General features: G+C 48.9%; 2 protein-coding genes across 2 annotated transcripts in view; both read right to left on the reverse strand.

The window, feature by feature from the left end:
* Positions 1-5,968, reverse strand: part of UNC13D (unc-13 homolog D (C. elegans)) — a 21,859-nt gene extending 15,891 nt beyond the window's left edge. The window contains exon 1 of the mRNA XM_009324616.1: positions 5,828-5,968. Coding sequence (XP_009322891.1) covers positions 5,828-5,968 — 141 coding nt within the window. The remainder of the gene's footprint in view (positions 1-5,827) is intronic.
* A 2,799-nt stretch (positions 5,969-8,767) lies between these two features.
* WBP2 (WW domain binding protein 2) lies at positions 8,768-15,142 on the reverse strand. The gene is made up of 7 exons (XM_009324564.1): positions 15,038-15,142; positions 14,353-14,488; positions 12,660-12,752; positions 12,234-12,350; positions 11,885-12,007; positions 10,599-10,675; positions 8,768-10,413 (listed from the first exon to the last, which is right to left on the reverse strand). Exons 1-7 carry the CDS (start codon positions 15,137-15,139, stop codon positions 10,360-10,362), a joined length of 702 nt encoding a protein of 233 aa, XP_009322839.1. The 5' UTR covers positions 15,140-15,142; the 3' UTR covers positions 8,768-10,359.
* Positions 15,143-16,528: the final 1,386 nt, after the last annotated feature.

The raw sequence follows: 16,528 nt of genomic DNA on the forward strand, positions 1-16,528 counted from the left end.
CCTCCGGAGCCGGCAGGGGGAGGCCGGCGCCCCGGCCCCGCTTCCCACCGCCCCGTCCTGCACAGGCAGCCCCTCGGCAATGGGCACCTCATGGCGCAGACGGGATGGGAGCAAAAGAAAGGTGTCACATCCAGTCCCTGCTATTATTTACGAGCAAGGAATTGGGAATAAGTGGACAGAAATAGCCCTGAGAAGGCAAAGCCCAGCAGGGAAAGGGGGTGGTGGGGAGGATGGGTGGCGGCAACATGGAGGATCTGGGCTCCTATGTGTATTGGGGATCCATCATGCCCTGCGAGTGCAGATGGGGACCCTGCAGAAAGCAGAAGTCATCTTCAGCCCCGGGGGGGTGGAGGGGATTCAAAATCCGGTGCAAAAGCTGGAGCGTGGGAAATCCCTGTGGCACCCGGGGGTGCTGGACAAAGTTGGGCTGAGAAATGATGCAGTTAGTGCATGTGCCGGGGACGGCACCGGGAAAGGGCGTGCTGCTTATTTCCCTGAGCAGGCTGTCTGGGCAGAGCTGGTTACTGAGAAAAAAAAGCAGCAGGAAACGGAGTTAAAAACTCGTGCTTTACTGTCAGCTTTCATTCTTGTAAACACTTTATCTGATTGCAACTCTTGCCTATCACAGACCAGCAGCAGAGCCCACCCCTCGAAGATCCCTATCGAAACGCCTGCACTGATGGCAAATGCGGGGAGCTGCAGCCCAGGAGATGACCAAGGGAAGAGCTGGTTTGCTCCTGGATATTTAATGTACTTACACACACAGCTAAGAGCAGCCTCGGGCTCGGGGTCGGAGGGGCTGTTGAGCTGCGCAAGCATTTGCTGCTCAACGGACGGACCCACAGCCCGGGGAAGGACATCAGCCTTGCGCTCAAGACTTGCATGTCACTGCTGCGGCTGCTGAGCACCCACGGGCTCTGCAAAGCAGGGCCATGACCATGGCTGACACTACACTCTCCGTCGAGGGGGAGTTTCTGTCTTTCCAGCCTTCCTATTTCTGGCCCGCAGACACTCCCGGAAGCCGTAAACAAGATGCTTCAGATGCAACGCAGGGGGCAGAGGCTCCACGTCGGGTTCAGTGGTGCTGTGTAGCCTGCCAGGGATTTCTGCTTAATCCAAACAGGAAACCATGACCGTGGAAACTGCACTGGAAAGTTTGTCCCCTTAACTACCATACGAGGCACTGCAGAGAGAGATGGCTCCAATAGCACGGCGGTACCCCGCAGCACGCTGGCTCGAACCAGGGCTGCAAAGGGCTGCAGGAGGATGCTGGCAGCAGCATCTCTGCGAGAGGACAGGCAGGGAGGCAGGCAGGCAGCCAGTCCCTTTCATCCTTGCAATCATCTAGTCCTTTAATTAAGGCAGGTTGCACTGTTGTAGCTGCTTCAGGAGAGACACAAGTTCCCTTTGCCCTGAAACCCTGTAAGAGCAGGTTATATTGGCAAAAGGAGTTCCCTGAAGATGGGGGACCAGGAGATGGAAAAAGGGCTGCCGGCGTTGGCAGCGGGTCAATGTGGGGGTCAGGTTTTCTTTATCCAGGTCAGCCAGCACAGGGCCGGGGCCGTGAGGGGCCGCACAGCGAGTTGCCAGGGGCAGGGGGATGCCAAGCTAAGCTACGGAATAAAAATCCAGAGATAACAGCGAGACACCGAAAAGCTGAAATCCATCCCTGCTCTCACAGCGATCGTTCAGCCTCATCCCCTGAGGTCTGAAAAAAAGCTGCTCGTTACACTTCTGCTTTCTCCCATGTCAGGAAGGCTCTTTTGTAACTGTCCCCAGGAACCAGCGCGGTAACCCCGGGGAACTGGGCTTCAGCATCACTTCCTCTGCCCTCCCGCGTTTGGCAGTGGAGCTGCCTCCTCGTCCTGCGCCCGGTGAGGGTGCCCGTCCCCTTTGCTGGCAGAGATGCTCGGAGGTGTTTGCCCAGCCCTGCCAGCCTCAGCCCTGCCTTTATCCAGCCTAGCATTTGCTTCATCTTGGGCAAACAATTTAAAAGCATCTCCTCCCTCACTGATGGAGGGGGACACGGTGGACGGGTTGATTTCTATTCTGCATCCCTCTCCCTTAACACACACAAATGCTGCTTATTGATCTGGGACATTAGTGCCAGGCTCCACTGCAAAATAATGTCAGTGGGAATTAGAGCTGTAAAGTGCGCTATGGCATTTGAAAATTACTGCTGTCATCTTTGCTTTTAGCTTTGATTGCAAAAGCAAAATCTGGCCTAGCAAAGAGCAACCACAGAGATAAAGGCAGGACGCGGACGCAGGATCCCCGAGCAGCTCACACCTTTCGCTGCTTCTTGACAACAAAAAGTAACAGAGATCAAAGAAATGTCTCTTACCTCAGCCAGCACAGAGAGAACAACTGGTAAGAATTTAGTTAACCTCAAATCTACCACCCTTCTCCTTGTAAAGCTGAAGAAATAAAATCCACTGCAATCATAAAAATTGCTAAGCATCAGGCAATCATTGCCCAGCAAGGAGCCGGTGGCTGTGCTGGGGGTTTGCAGGTTTTAGAGAGGAAAACTTCAGCTTCAGTGTGGAAGTGTCTGTTAAAAAGCACTTTCCCCAAAAGTTCCCCAGCTGGTCACTGCATTGCTCGGGGCTGGTTTGCAAAGCCGGCTGGAAACGCTCAGGCAGAGCCTGGCAGGGTGGGCAGCACACGTCCCCCATCAGAGGCCAGCATGGTCCTTACAGAAGGTCTCTGTGCAGGGCTCGCATGGTTTTGAGCCTCTGTGTGTGCAAAGGGAGAGTTGTTTGGTGATCCTGTTTCAATAGCAGCAAATATCCTTTTTTTCCCCCTGGGTTTTACCAGTAGCCACCTGCTCCACAAAATACCGGTGACAAAAATCACTGAGCTCACGTATCCCATCGTATTTGCACCTCCAGTTACTCCTCACCCAGGAAACAATAAGAAAAGCCCTGTAAAAGCAGCTCCAGAAGCTGCTTTCTGGTTAGCAGACACAATCCCAATAAACTCCATGCCCCAAACCTGCAGGACAACTAGCCAGGACCTTGCGAAACATCCCAGACATCCCAGGTCAGGAGCGCTGTAAAAGGACTTTGGTTTCCAAAGGGAGTGGGTCTGCACTCCCCAAACCAGACCTCCCTCCCCACAACATCAATCTGCCCCCCAAAATAACTGCCCAGAGGCACGTACCGTATATATGCACAATACAGAGTGAACCCAATATAGAGTGAACCCCTCCATTCCTTTTAAGAACAACTTGTCTGAAAGGAAAACCCTTTTCCTTGCAGGCTATAGGGATGTACTCCTGTGGGGTTACAGGCTGCCCCCGATATAAATCAAGTCCACAGTTCACTCGTGCACGGGGTTATAGGTGCTGCTGAGAGAACAGATCTCCAAAGAACAAGCATTGTCGCCCTCTTTAAAGGGTATCTTCCCTTTAAAGGAAAACCTGGTATGAAAGGACCCTCCACAAGCATTAACAGCAGTTTATCTCCCTACCTCTTGGCTTGATAATCCTGGAGCCGCAGCCTGCCCTCACCCTTATCTCAAGCTCTCAGCTGGAAACGGGCAAATAGTCAAAAAATTGATTTCAGCATGTCCCTCCTCACTTCTTTTAAACACGGGGTCCAATGACTCTGCAAAACCAGGCCGTGCCTGCCAGAGTTTGGCAAGGTGCACAGCAAAAGCACAGCGCAGAGGAGAGGAGAGGAGAGGAAGGTGGTTTCAAAATGAGATCAGGGACAGTCCTGCTCTCTCTGCTCGGGGCTGCCCGGCCAGGGCGTCCCCCCGGGGACCTGCGGGTGCTGTGTGCTCTGGGACCAGCGATTTCATACCCGGAAGGGATGTCAGTCATTTCCCCTCCTTGCCTACGACAGGGCTTTCCAGTTATTTCTGCTCTTACCCCCCATCTTTTCTTCCACAGGCTCTCCCGAGCGCTTTGAGTGCACCTAGCAAAAAGCAATGGGACCTGGGAAGGATGGGGGGGACACACAGCACACACCCCCCCCCCCCCCCATTTGGGACATCTTAGAAGGACATCAGGGCAAAGCCAGCCCTTCTGGGAACAGCAAAGGGGAATTCCCTCAGGAGTCCCGGGCAGGAACACGGGGTTTGGCATGAGACCTGCCGGCTCCACAGCAGGGGCATGTGAGGATGACTCCGGCCACGCTGCCCATGAGGCAGTCAGCACCCCAGTCACCCGGGGGGGGCTTCACCGGCCAGCCCCAGCCCCTCCGGAGAAAACGCCGCTGCGATGCCAAGCTCTGCTCGGAGCTGCTCCAGCTCCCCAGGGAGCTGGCTGGGTCCCAAAGGGGAAAGCACCACGTGCCAAGCCCACCCTGACCCCGCTTCCCTGCTGTCCCCCTGGGACCCAGAGCACAGGGCTGACCTGCCCGGACACCATCCCGGCTCAAACGCTGCGTCCGGCTCCCCGCACGGCAGCACGAGGCAGGGGGAGAGCACAGCCCCCCCGGGCAGCAGCCTGCCTTGTCCTTTAGGAGGTCACAAACATCATGTATTGATCTGGATGCCATTCGTTTGGCTTGGGGTGCCCTGCGACAGCTTTAAAACGTTTCCTCCATCACTGCCATGTGCTATGTGTATGCAGCGAATATTTCATCCACCTCCCTCTCCCGGAGAGATGAATTCAGTGTCAGCCACTGGATTTATCATCCCTTCACCGCAGGGCCGGGGCAGCGGCGGCTCTCACTGCAGGGACAGGAAAGGTGGGGGACACAAATGTCAAGGTCATTTCATTTGCTAGTTTGGGGCGCTGAGTTCAGAGCAGCAGGACCTACAGCACGTGCTTGAGGTGAGGAGGGACTAGGGTGGATGCCTGTGAAGGTGGAAGAACTTGGAGCTGACACCCCGGTACCAGACATGCCCCATGGATTAAGCACCTTCGTGCCTATCCTGGAGCACACACACCAAATTATTGACCAGCTTCAGCACCGAAAGGGTCCCTCCCTGGCTTTTCCACCACCACCTCTCCCCACACGGGTGTCAAAGCCCCCTGAGGAGCCCACCAAGCCCCACGGAGCTGCAAGCTTGGACGACGGGAGGAGGCTGCAGGGCTGAACCCCCCGCCACCGCCCCCGGATCCCAGACAGACGCGCCAAAACACGGAATATTATTGCAGCCAATCCGTGCCACGGGGAGAGCGACCGCGTCCCAGCCAGAGCCCAGCCCTGACAGAGCAAAGTACATGGAGGAGGAGGGGAGTGAACTTGAGCAAGGGAAAGGAAAAGTTTAGAACGACGGGATTTGCTGAACCAAGCTCACAAATGGAGCCCAAGCTGATACCTTTTGCTCCAGTATCCGGAGACCGTAGGAAATGTGTAGGAGATGGCAGGTGGGCGGCTGGGAGGACGCAGCAGAGATGGATCCCGGTCTGTTTGCACCCTGAGGCGTGAGATCCAGCAGCCTCTGCCGGCGGGTCCCGGCTCCTGCTCGCTGTTACGTGGGTCTCTTCACATCCCGTTGTGGTCTCTCTCGGCGGCACAGCAGCGGCCCTTGAGCAAGGAGGGTGCTGAAATACCGGTTTCCAGTTCAGTCTCATGATGGCAGCTCTTTGAGCTGACTCACGCAGGAGGCCAAACGGGTGAGTAATAGCCGTCACGGCTGCAAAGAAAACCCTTGCCTAAAATGAAGATCACCCTGCATGTCCCGGCATTTCATACCAACCCACAAAAACCTCACATTTGTCACTTGGGCTTACTTGTACAGCTTTAAACCTGAAACCACCTCTTGATCACAGCCTGTCTTAGCAAAACCCGTCTTCTAATACCAACCTGGCAGTTGTTCGCAGCTGGAGGTGCCTGCGTTGCGACCGCATCAGCCAACGTGAGCTGCTCACCGGCGAGGGCTGGCCCTGCTCCCGGCTGCTCTGGGAACAGCTGGGTCCAAACTTCGCCCCACGCCTCCTGCCACCTCCAGCGGTGCTTGCGAAGGGAGCTGGCATGCCAGGCTGTAGCTCATAAATCACGGTGTCCACCATGCGGCAGAGATGCAATTTGACTATCTACTGCTCAGAGAGCTGTGGGAACTCCTCACGGTCCCCGAAGGAAGACACGCACGCAGCAGGCAGGCGCTGGCCAGGCTGGCTTAACCACGGTCCCTGTGACCACCCAGCGCATCCCCCCCAGCTATAAAGAAATTAATGCAAAAGGATGATTTGTTTTGATTTTTTTTTTTAATAGGTCGCATGAAGCGGGACTGCTCAAGGTAAAACCTGGGCAGAACGGTGTGGAGGAGGAGGAGGAGGGCTCAGTCTCTTCCTTCGGCTGGAGGCAGACCTGGGGAAGCACACACATGCCCCGTCCTTCCAGGGTAAAGACCTTCCCCAGCCCCCAAGGATTATCAGCAAGATTTCAGGGCCGATAGTAGGAAATCTGTAAGTAGTACCTGCAGTTCCTGCAGTCACAGTTTTTTGCGTAAGATCTCAAAGCGCTTTAGAAATACCTAGTTACACCACACTCCTGTGAAGGAGGGAAATAGCCACGTGTTCGGAGCGGGGAAGCAGGCACAAGGTGCAGTGAGCAACTTCTCAAATGAAGAGCCTAAATCGCATCAAGGAGACAGAACTGCACACGGTGGCAGAAAATCTGCCTATGCCAAAAGATTAACTGGATCCGACACTAACTGTTCCCTATGCCCCCTCTTTTTCTTCAATAGTATAATCCAAATACTGGAATTTAGTGGTACCGATCCAGCTTTCGCATGACAGCCTTTCTGCTGCATAGCTGATTAATCATTCAAGCAGGGACCAGCTCTGGAGACGTATTAATGCACATTTCCTCCTGCCCTACTCCCACCCCACTTCCAGAGCAGAAGCAGACTTTCAATTGCACTTCCCTGCTCTAATATTTAAAATCTTCTACGTGGGCAGCAGGACCGGCTGACCCTTCCACCCTCTCTAAGCCCTTTCCAAAGCGGAGCACAGCTCCCGGTTCCCATCAGGGAGATGGCAGCGAGTGCTGAGTATCGAAGCCAAATCTGGGTTTTCAGGCTCTAACGAGCGAGGCTGGGATTCTCACCGGCACCTATCTGGCCAAAATCTGCACCCTCCTGAATCGTGCCGCTCCGCTCAACCTAATACCTGCATGAGCCTTGCTGACTGCGTGACTTGCCCAGCCTTTTGGCCCCACAGCTTCAGCATTCCCAAAACGTGCTTCACTTCTCATCAGCGTGCTCCAAACACACCGAGAAGACCATGATCAATCTCTTTATTTTGGCTTGCTCCTTCTCACCTCCCTGCAGGCCATGCCAAGCTCTAGCCAGGAGGAACGGGGACATTCACCAACAAACCATTGTAAAAAGCTCACAGCTCGTAAAGCCGCTGATGTAGCTCACTAATACCCATGTTGAGGAGAGGAATATTTCATTTATTCCAGCCTGACTCATCCTCTCAACATATTTTCCTTTTTCCAGGCAGCAAACCTCATGGTACCTCTGCAGATCTCACCGCTTGTCCACACCAGCGGAAGAGACGCTCAGCTAGAACCATGGAGCCAAGTTCTCATCAGAACAGATGATCTAAATGTTTCTTCTCTCAAGCACACTTAGTTGAGGAAAGATTTTAAAACAAGCTCATGGGCTTGTGCTGATTGTTGGCATGAGAGCTGCACAGTGAGCGGTGCTGGGCAAGGGACCTGGAAACTTCGTGCAATCTATGTTTTCTAGGATTATCTGCCTGGTAACTGGGATGGAGCCATTTTAAAACAGAACAGCATACAGAGAGGTTTCTGCAGCATCTTTCAGTTGGACCAATGTGATTCAGGAAACCTCGATTTGAAGTAATTTAATTCACAAAACAGGATTTATTAGATTCCTACTGGGCTGTAACATTTTATCCTGTAATGCTTTCCTTCTCCACCCACCTCTTGCTACAGAAAACAAACCCAAGTGGCTCAGCCAGCCTTAAAATGCAGTAAAACAGCCACGTGGGAGGACAGGAGAGTCAAAAGTGATGCCGAAGGAGGGCAGAATCTGGAAGATGTCTGCCCCAGCTGATCAGGGAGTTCAAGAGAATTAAGGTGGCTAGAGGCAGCTGGGAAGAGGGAAGAAGCCAAGCAAGGTTTGGATGTTATCTGTAGAGCGGCTTCTGAATAACTTCTGTTTGACAGGTCAGTGCAAAGCGGAGGGACTCACCTGACCTCAGTAACCACAGGACCAGATCCCGCGTGGAACGCCTCCTCTCCTGCCCAAACTACACTGGCACACCTAATCCTGCTCACACGTAGGAGTAACAGCTCTCACACTGCTGCTGGAGCACACCCAGGAGGAGCTCTTCATGCTGCCAGGGACAACTCCCCCTTTTTTTCAGGGAGAAGAGCTACCAGGTGGAGTGGACCACACCACCTTAGAGCTCAGACCTAACTGAGCACAACTACCCAGGCATCGCAGCACACTTTAAAAAAAAAAAAGGATAAAATTATGGATTGCTTCTAATTAGAGACAGATTTTAGATGCAACACTGCTGCGTCCCTTGACTACTTCTTCTAGCAACAGGTTACAACTTTTACAGGGAAAAACCATCTGGGTAAAGCGTTAAGCAGCCACTTCACCAGTTTACAACAGGAATTGCGAAATGGGCATTTGTTAAAAGATTTTAACATCTTATTTTCATTTCACAAAGTCAGTCAAGAGAAATCAAGCGACTAACATCACCAATGAATAGCCAAGAACAAAATCCAAGTGATTTTGCTGTTAATTCTCTCTCTCCCCATCCAAAGCTCCTAAGTCACCATCAAGTTTGCCCACTCACACACAAATACACAAACACCGTAAGTTTTGAGCTGATTTCTCTTTACTTCACAGTCTTGGCAAAACAAATCTGCATTCAAAAGTCATTTCACATTAATATATTAATCAAACATTTTCAAAATAAATATTTTGTTTTAAAATAACCATTTCTTTACATCACTGCAGTAGCAATTCTAGAAAAGTCAGTGCACAGACAGTAGCGATTTGATTAATTAGCTAGACTCAAACAAAAGAAAACAAGAGGTGGACCTTTTTTCTCTCCAAGCAGGCTGCATGCAGCAAGTCTCAGCAGTTTCCCAGCACGCGATCTTTCTTCACACTTGCTGGGAAGGATCCTCTCTCCCTCAGACGCTGTCAGAATTCAGTCAAGTCTGGTTTGTGCAAAGCTTTGTATAACGCAAAGTTTTACAACCGGGTTACTGATCCGTCCCGCAGAGGTTCTACATACTCGAATCGCTGCTAATGACATCAATGAATCAACGCTACGGAAGGAAAACGCTTGACCCCTCAGTCCGAGGAGCCCACGTTCCAGTTACCGGGAAGTAAATTCACAGCTGACCCAGGAACACTAACAGCGTTAAACAACATTCCAATGAGCAGCGCAGTTATACCTAGCAGCTTATTCCAGCGTTTTGCATATTCTCTCACGTGCTTCCAGGGCAGAAGTAAAGCAACTATTTTCTCCCCATTAGCTATTAATTCACCAGTTAAATCACAGCAGTAAGATGCTTCACTGGCCAAAAAGTGTAACTCGTGTTACAGCAGAGGAAAAAAAAAAAGTGCATTATAGACTATAAAGAGAGTATTCAGGACTTAGAGGCCTCAAGCCCACATATCTAACTGGAAAAAAGAGACAACAGAAAGTTAGTGTTCCCGTATGATCTGTAACTAGTTAGATGGTACTAATCAACCCTGTTTAAAGGGTAGTATGTTTTCTTAAGAAGGGAAGTTTGTCAGCATCACCATACACGGTACTCAGCAGGGAAATTTGGAGGGCTACCAGATTATTTGCTACGATTGTCAGGAATGACTTAGCTGAAAAAAACCAAGAAAGCTTAATAGATATCTGAAAAATGTAAGAGATATCCATTTCCTTTGAGATCCCAAAGGTTCCCTTTGAAGCCCTTTCTCAGTAGCAGAGGGAAAAGCTGGATGCGATACTCTGGGTTGAGAGGAATACCCAGAGACATCCCTGTGTCCAGAGATGCTCCTGGCTGCACACTAAGGTAAATTCAAGACCCTCCCAAGAGCCTTGCATCCATGTTATGAGCATGTTAATTACCAGTTTGGAGCAGTTCTTTACTCTGAAGAGGTATAATATAGTTATCAAAAGAAACAGACGTAAGGGAAACAATCACAGATGAAGAGAACCCCCAGTTCTAGCGACGCCGTGCACAGGGAGAAGGGAATACTGCGGTAGGACAGCAAACCCTCAGAGCTCTACGAGGTAACCCAGGCTGCTGAAATCTCTTCCCTTGCTCTGCCCATATCTACCACTGGAGTCCATGGAAGCTATGTGCCTCGGGGGAAGGCTCTACTCCTCAGTGCTATGGACCATGCCCCAAGATTCTGCCAAAACGGGAAGTAAGAAAGCAATGAGTTGTGGAGAAGTTCTCTGTTAGCTTATTGGTTTTTCTTGTCCTCTGGTGGGAAGTATGGAGGAGGGGGTGGCTGGTCCTGAAATAAAGACAATAAAAGAATATCAATTCATGGCTAAGGAAAAAAAAAACAACAACAAAAAACCAACAACGACAAAAAAACCGGAACCAATTCAGACAAACTTTGCTGTGTCACTGAGAGAAAGAACTGCTAAATACACGCTTGGGCTCACATTGCGATACCGGAATGATGCAGGAACTTACCGTGGGCATATAGACGTTATGTGGGTTGGCTGGGCTGTAGTAAGCACTGGCAGCGGCTTCGGCAGCCTTCGCTTCAGCTGTCACAGAAAGAGAAGTTACAGATTTGGTGACAGGCAGAGAACTTTTACAATCAAACAAGAACTCCACATATTCTTGGCCATCAAGTGTTACTAACAGAGCACGATTTGACCAACGCTTGAGTTGCGAAACAGCTGCGACAAACATGACAATTGAGCATTATCTCTTCCAAGTACTTAAGATTCAGTTGCCACAGGATTGTCAAGTCAGAAGTGAAACAGTCCCAAGACTTAGTTTGGAAGTGTCACCTGGGACTTGCCCATTAGCCAACAAATAAATGCTAACAGCTGTTTTGCCTAAATACAGACAACACCCCTTAAAAAGGCAGTCAACAAACCATCCTTCTTGGGACTGAAAACACAAGGCGAAACAAAAATCAGCACAAGTTTATAGCAGCTCAGGGGATTCATGAGTTGAAGATGGTAATTTATGAATTATAACCCAGATCCTCTATTTCTGCAGAATACAAAAATCTTGTACAACCATCTGGATCAGTGCCACTTTCCAAGTAATAGTTCAAAGATGACTGGCTCTTTATTCAAACAAGTAAGAGAAGTTAAGGATATTTGTCTGGATAAGAATTTATCTGTGAGAGATCTATGGTTGTGTCCAGCCTCAAAAGCTCTTTTTTGGGTTGGTTGGTTTTTTGTTTTGGTGTCCCCCCCTGCCCCCGCAGACCTTTTAAGACCGTGTTCGAAATAATTTTGATAAATCCCAAATGACTGAAAACGAGACCGACTTTTCCCCAGCTCCTTTCATTATCTATTCCTCTGTTCCACATTGTTTCAGCAAAAGTAACCAGATTAGAGTGAAATGGGGGAAGGGGGAGCAAATATCAGCAAAGCCACATTTGCTGACTAAAATGAACTAGACATCAATTTCTTTTCACTCATCTAACAGAGCAAGATCACCACAATAGGAGAATCACAAACTGTATTTTTCCTGCCACAACAAGAATAAATCCAGCTGCAAAACACCCGCTAATGGTATCCACCCTGGAGAGAATCAGGCTGGCCTCCAGACTGAGATGGATATACAAGGCTGGAGATTAGGGGAGCTCCCTAATCCCTCTCCTAAACAATTTTAAACTTCTAAGTGGAGCTTCTAAGTTGACTCGAAGTTCCCCAAGAGATAACAGACAAGAAACAATGTCTGTTTCATGGGTAACAAAACCATTGTGAGCTAATTCACCTGAACACGCTTCTTACCTGCGGGAGTGGAAGGCAGGTCTGGACCGCTGACAGGGGGTTCCATGGGCCCCGGGTACGGTGGAGGTGGAAGCTGCATGTAACCCATGTCTCCATCCGCCACGGGGGGGCCAGGATAAAACTCTGTCAGGAAAGGAAACAGCAGAGCAGAAGACTTAACTCCTTTGGGTGGGTCACAGCATAGAGCCAAAACAAGCCAAAAGCAAATATAATGAAGGTCAGAAATAAAAATCGCACAAGGCATCAGATCCAATCTAAAAGACTATGTAAAATTTGTGTGTCTTCCCCTTTTTACCTATTTTAACTCTTGCTAACTAGAATAATCCCCATCCTCAATTCCCAGACTTACCAGGAGGAGGTGGTGGGTACGGATAGCCCCCGTTAGCTGCAGCTGGTGCGAAAGCATAGGATCCATTTGGCATATAGGAATAGCCGTAAGCTCCATTGGGTATTTCACCTCTGGAGACTGGAAAAGTAAAGATAAAGTTGACCTCATCAGAGCATCAAGCCTGCATCAAATGCAGGCAAAGACCACCAACAAACTTAAAGAATCCTTATCTGAAAAACAAACAAGCTCCATCCCAATAAATCTGCTCTTCACTGGATGTGGAAAAAAAAAAGTGTTTTTTAAAGCAGGCAAGTTCCAGATACAGCCTGAAACTCGCATGGATTTGAATCCAACCTGCTGCAACCGAAAACTATCCTTGCTGCGAGATGAACGCAAGGCCTCCCGAAACCACAAAACTGTACGGCAGACACTGCCCGTCTCCCATACCTTGTGATGCCACCTGCAGCATGCGCTGCCCAAACTCGATAGCACCCCCAGCTGAAAAGGTCATCTTGAAAGTGGCGGATCCTTCCCAGCCGCCTGCAGGGAGGAAAGACAGAATTCAGAAGCGAGGAGAAGCCGTTCCGATGCTATTTAGCTTCCATGCTTTATCTACAGATGCCCTGAATATAATTCTTTAAAGAGCTTATCGCAAGAATCCAAGAAAAAAAAAAATGCAGATAAGGTGGCACAATTACCCTATTATCAAAAAAATTCACACTGGGGTATTTTCAGGTCAAGAGACACCTGAAGAAGAAACACAAATGAGGGAGACCTTCAAAAGCTTACTAAAGTTGTGCCTGTTACCACACCAGCTGCTGACAGACCAAGCTATCAGAAGCGCTGGATTTGCTCTAGCTTTCTATAAGATTAGTGCAGAAGAGAGGGATTTTGTTAATCCCGTTTGCTAAAAAGCCTTTGCAACTACACCTTACTGTCAGCCATAAATTAGTTTGGGAGTTTGAGTGCCCAATGAAGCAAAGAGCTTAATGAAAAACACGGTCCACATAAATCCATTAGAGTCCATGGAAGATATTTCAAGTCAGGATAACAATAATAATAATTATAAAAAAAATATTAGTGACATCTCATATTACAGACTAAAAAAAGAAAAACATGCACAGCCCAGAGTCCCAACAATGCATCAAAGCAGAAGCTGTGTCAGTGCTGAAACAGGGACATGTAGATTAAAGAGCTTTTTGAGCTAAACCAGACTCTCATGGCTGTTAAAGCAGCATCCTCATTAAAGGAGACAGCCTCTGGGGAAAACTCACAAAGATTTAGCTAAAGCCGCTTGCCTTTCACACGGTTTACAGAGTTTGTCGTTACTGCTCGAGCTTCCTCTCACGCTGGATAGTCCCACTTTGCTCCCATACAGAAGCTACAATGCTGATTTCAGGGTTATAGACTGAGGTCTCCTAAGCGCTGCACTGTGATTTCAGTCCCGCAACTAAGAGATTAAATCAAGCTGGGGATGAAAGAGTTTACTGAACTATGTGCCTTTGGTTAAAAGGGCAAGCATAAAACAGTGATTAAAAAAAAATTCTTCTTGAAAATGTCTACAACCTTCTCATTGAACATAATATGAAAGTGCCCCTTGAAGATTCCCTAATTTCAAGACAGTCCATTCTCTTCCAAGCGCCACTTTTACTGCTAAGATGCACTATAGCAATGGCATGCCTTTCCTTGAATTGCACAAGAAATTGATGATGGAGAACAGCGCTCTGGAGATCTGCACCTGAAAACCCAAACAGAGCCAGAAAGGAGCACAAGTCTTTGGCATAGGAGGACCTGGGTGCAGAATTAACAGGTAACCCCAACTGACCAAAGCAAAATGACTTCCTCACTCTTGCTGACTCTGCTCTGATGTTTACTCAGTGAGATCACTTGGCTGATTGAACTTAGTATTTTGCACAGAGGGCAGGAATGAGATGGGTTGCAGAGCCGATCTGTTCATTGTCACTGTACAGGGAGCAGATGAGGGGAATATTTTTAGCTGCTAGTTTCAAAGAAAGAAACACATTTTAGCAGTACTGTAAAAACCCATTTGGTTAGCATCCAGTTTCAGTTACACTGGATACTTTGCTATGAATTGTGTAGCTGAACTAAGATACAGAACATACCTCTGTACTATACATACCTCCTGCCTCTGCTTTCACTGTACCCTTGATATAATTTGCTCCAAAGACAGGCTGCTTAATCTCACAATCTTTCAACAAATAAAAGGGCATCACGAAAGACTGCATAGCATCCTTTCCCTTCGATACAAAGATAACCTGAAAAGAAAATAACATTACAAAGGGTATTTAAAACAAACAGGAACCACAGCCCCGATTTATTATCTGAAAAGACTTTTCGATGGACTGAAACTCCCTCCCCACATCTGAAGCTCCTCATCAGTTCTGCAAGCCAAAAGCTACACAGAACAGCCACAAGGGTAAACTGAAGCCTCAAGGCAATAAAGCCTTCCAGGAAGACTACCCTTGCTCAGATAATACTCCTCTTCCAGAGAACTCGCTGCTCCACACAGCTGCGATTTAGTAGCTGTGCTGTTGCATTCAGCATTTCCAGACCATTGCTAATTTCCAATCTTGAAGATGCCTGATGGACTGAACAGCTGCCTGTATAAGAACTAATCAGATTTATTATCTCTTGACAAATAGATAGGATATGCAATGAATTCATAATGCTCCCCAGAGGGACAGGATGAGCCATACTTCAAGGGGTAGTAGATTATCCTGACTTTCATGCACTGAGGACGTTTAAATACAGAATCGTAAAAAGCCCTTATCTCCTTAAACAAGATAAAGCCTTTTACTACTTACTCGGTACGGAGTCAAGAAAACACTCCCTTTTTTGGTCCCTTTGAAGGCATCTGGCATAGGTTCGATATCACTGAAGGTAATTTCTACGTGATCATAGGTCATCAGAACGCTGCAAACAAGAGGAGAGAAGAGACACGGTGTTACAGCGTTACAGCTCAAGGCAGAAGTGCAACATGCACATAAGTTTACTGACCTACCAAAACTGTCTTTAGCCTCAGGCCAGTGCTCAGACAAAATCAGTCTGGCTTGCTTTTTTTTTTTTTTGTTGGCAGCAGCAACTTAAGTAGTTCTGGCTGCTTGTTCTCAGCCTTGTGTTCCCTCCTCAGTTTGCTGGCACAGCTACCGCTGTCTCTGTAGCCAGGCAGTGAATCTAGTCCATTGAACTGATCAAGATCTCAAGACACATATACAGACGTTTTTTTTAAAGTTGTGCTGCATTTCTGCTGGATCAGTTCCCTAATTTGGTTCACCACAAGTAACACAACAGAGGAAGGGCTGCTGAAGCAGGAACTGCTCAGGCTGGCTTATGCAACACGGCTGTTGAAGATCTAACCAGAGCTTAAGGATCTCTGTCACAAAAACGCGATCAAGAGGAACTCCCCTTTCTTGTCACTAAACTTCATTAACCCCTGTTGTCTGCACTGACTCCTTAATTCTCAATTAGAAACCGACCTGATTAAAACCAGTGCAATACCCTTGCATGGATGCAGTGGGTAACTTGTATTAACATAACAGCATCCACATTAGGGACTCTAATCCCTAAAGCTGGAGAAGCCTCCACCACCTTTATCTTTGGCAGCTTATGCGTCACCATCCTCAGTCATTCGCCTTTCCCTTCTGCCAGCAAGTACCCATCCCTCCAGCAAAAGCTCCAGAAGAGCACAGGGGCCAGCAGCTCTGCTCACACTACAGCGTACCAGCTGAATCAACCACCACAAGCAGCCCGGGCTGCCGCCTGAGAGGCGACCCCTGATCCAAGGCAGGCTGACGACTGGGAACAGTAACACGTTACGCTGCCGCAGTTGTTCGTTTCAGTGAATGCAAATTCAAGCCCCAGAGTTGATCTTACTAAATTCTTCTAAGAAGGGTCACATCCCAAATGGAAGTCAGGCGCGGAATTCCTATACCAATGTTTAACCGGCCTCATGGAAAGAAGCCCTGAAGAATGAACTACTCCTTTGTCCCAGGAGCAGGTGACTGCTACGTCAGAACGAAAGCACGCTGGCAGACACAGAGGGTGAGGACAGCCCATTGCCATGCAGACAGAGGCAGCTCCGTGGAGGCTTTCTGTTTCCATGGTTATATCCAGGCACTTTTTTCCAGCACCGTTGCTGCTTCCCGAACACACGGAGGGGGGGTGCGCAAGGAACCCAGCAAACCAAACCGGGCAGGCAGCCTAGCGCTTCCCAAGCAGGCAGCTCTCGAAGAGAGGCAGGCTGCAGGTGCAGCATCCCAGCTCTCCGGCAGCACCGGCTGGCGAGAGAAGGATGA

This window comes from Pygoscelis adeliae, unplaced genomic scaffold (genome assembly GCF_000699105.1).
Source record: "Pygoscelis adeliae isolate BGI_AS28 unplaced genomic scaffold, ASM69910v1 Scaffold445, whole genome shotgun sequence".
NCBI classification, from domain to species: Eukaryota; Metazoa; Chordata; class Aves; order Sphenisciformes; family Spheniscidae; genus Pygoscelis; species Pygoscelis adeliae.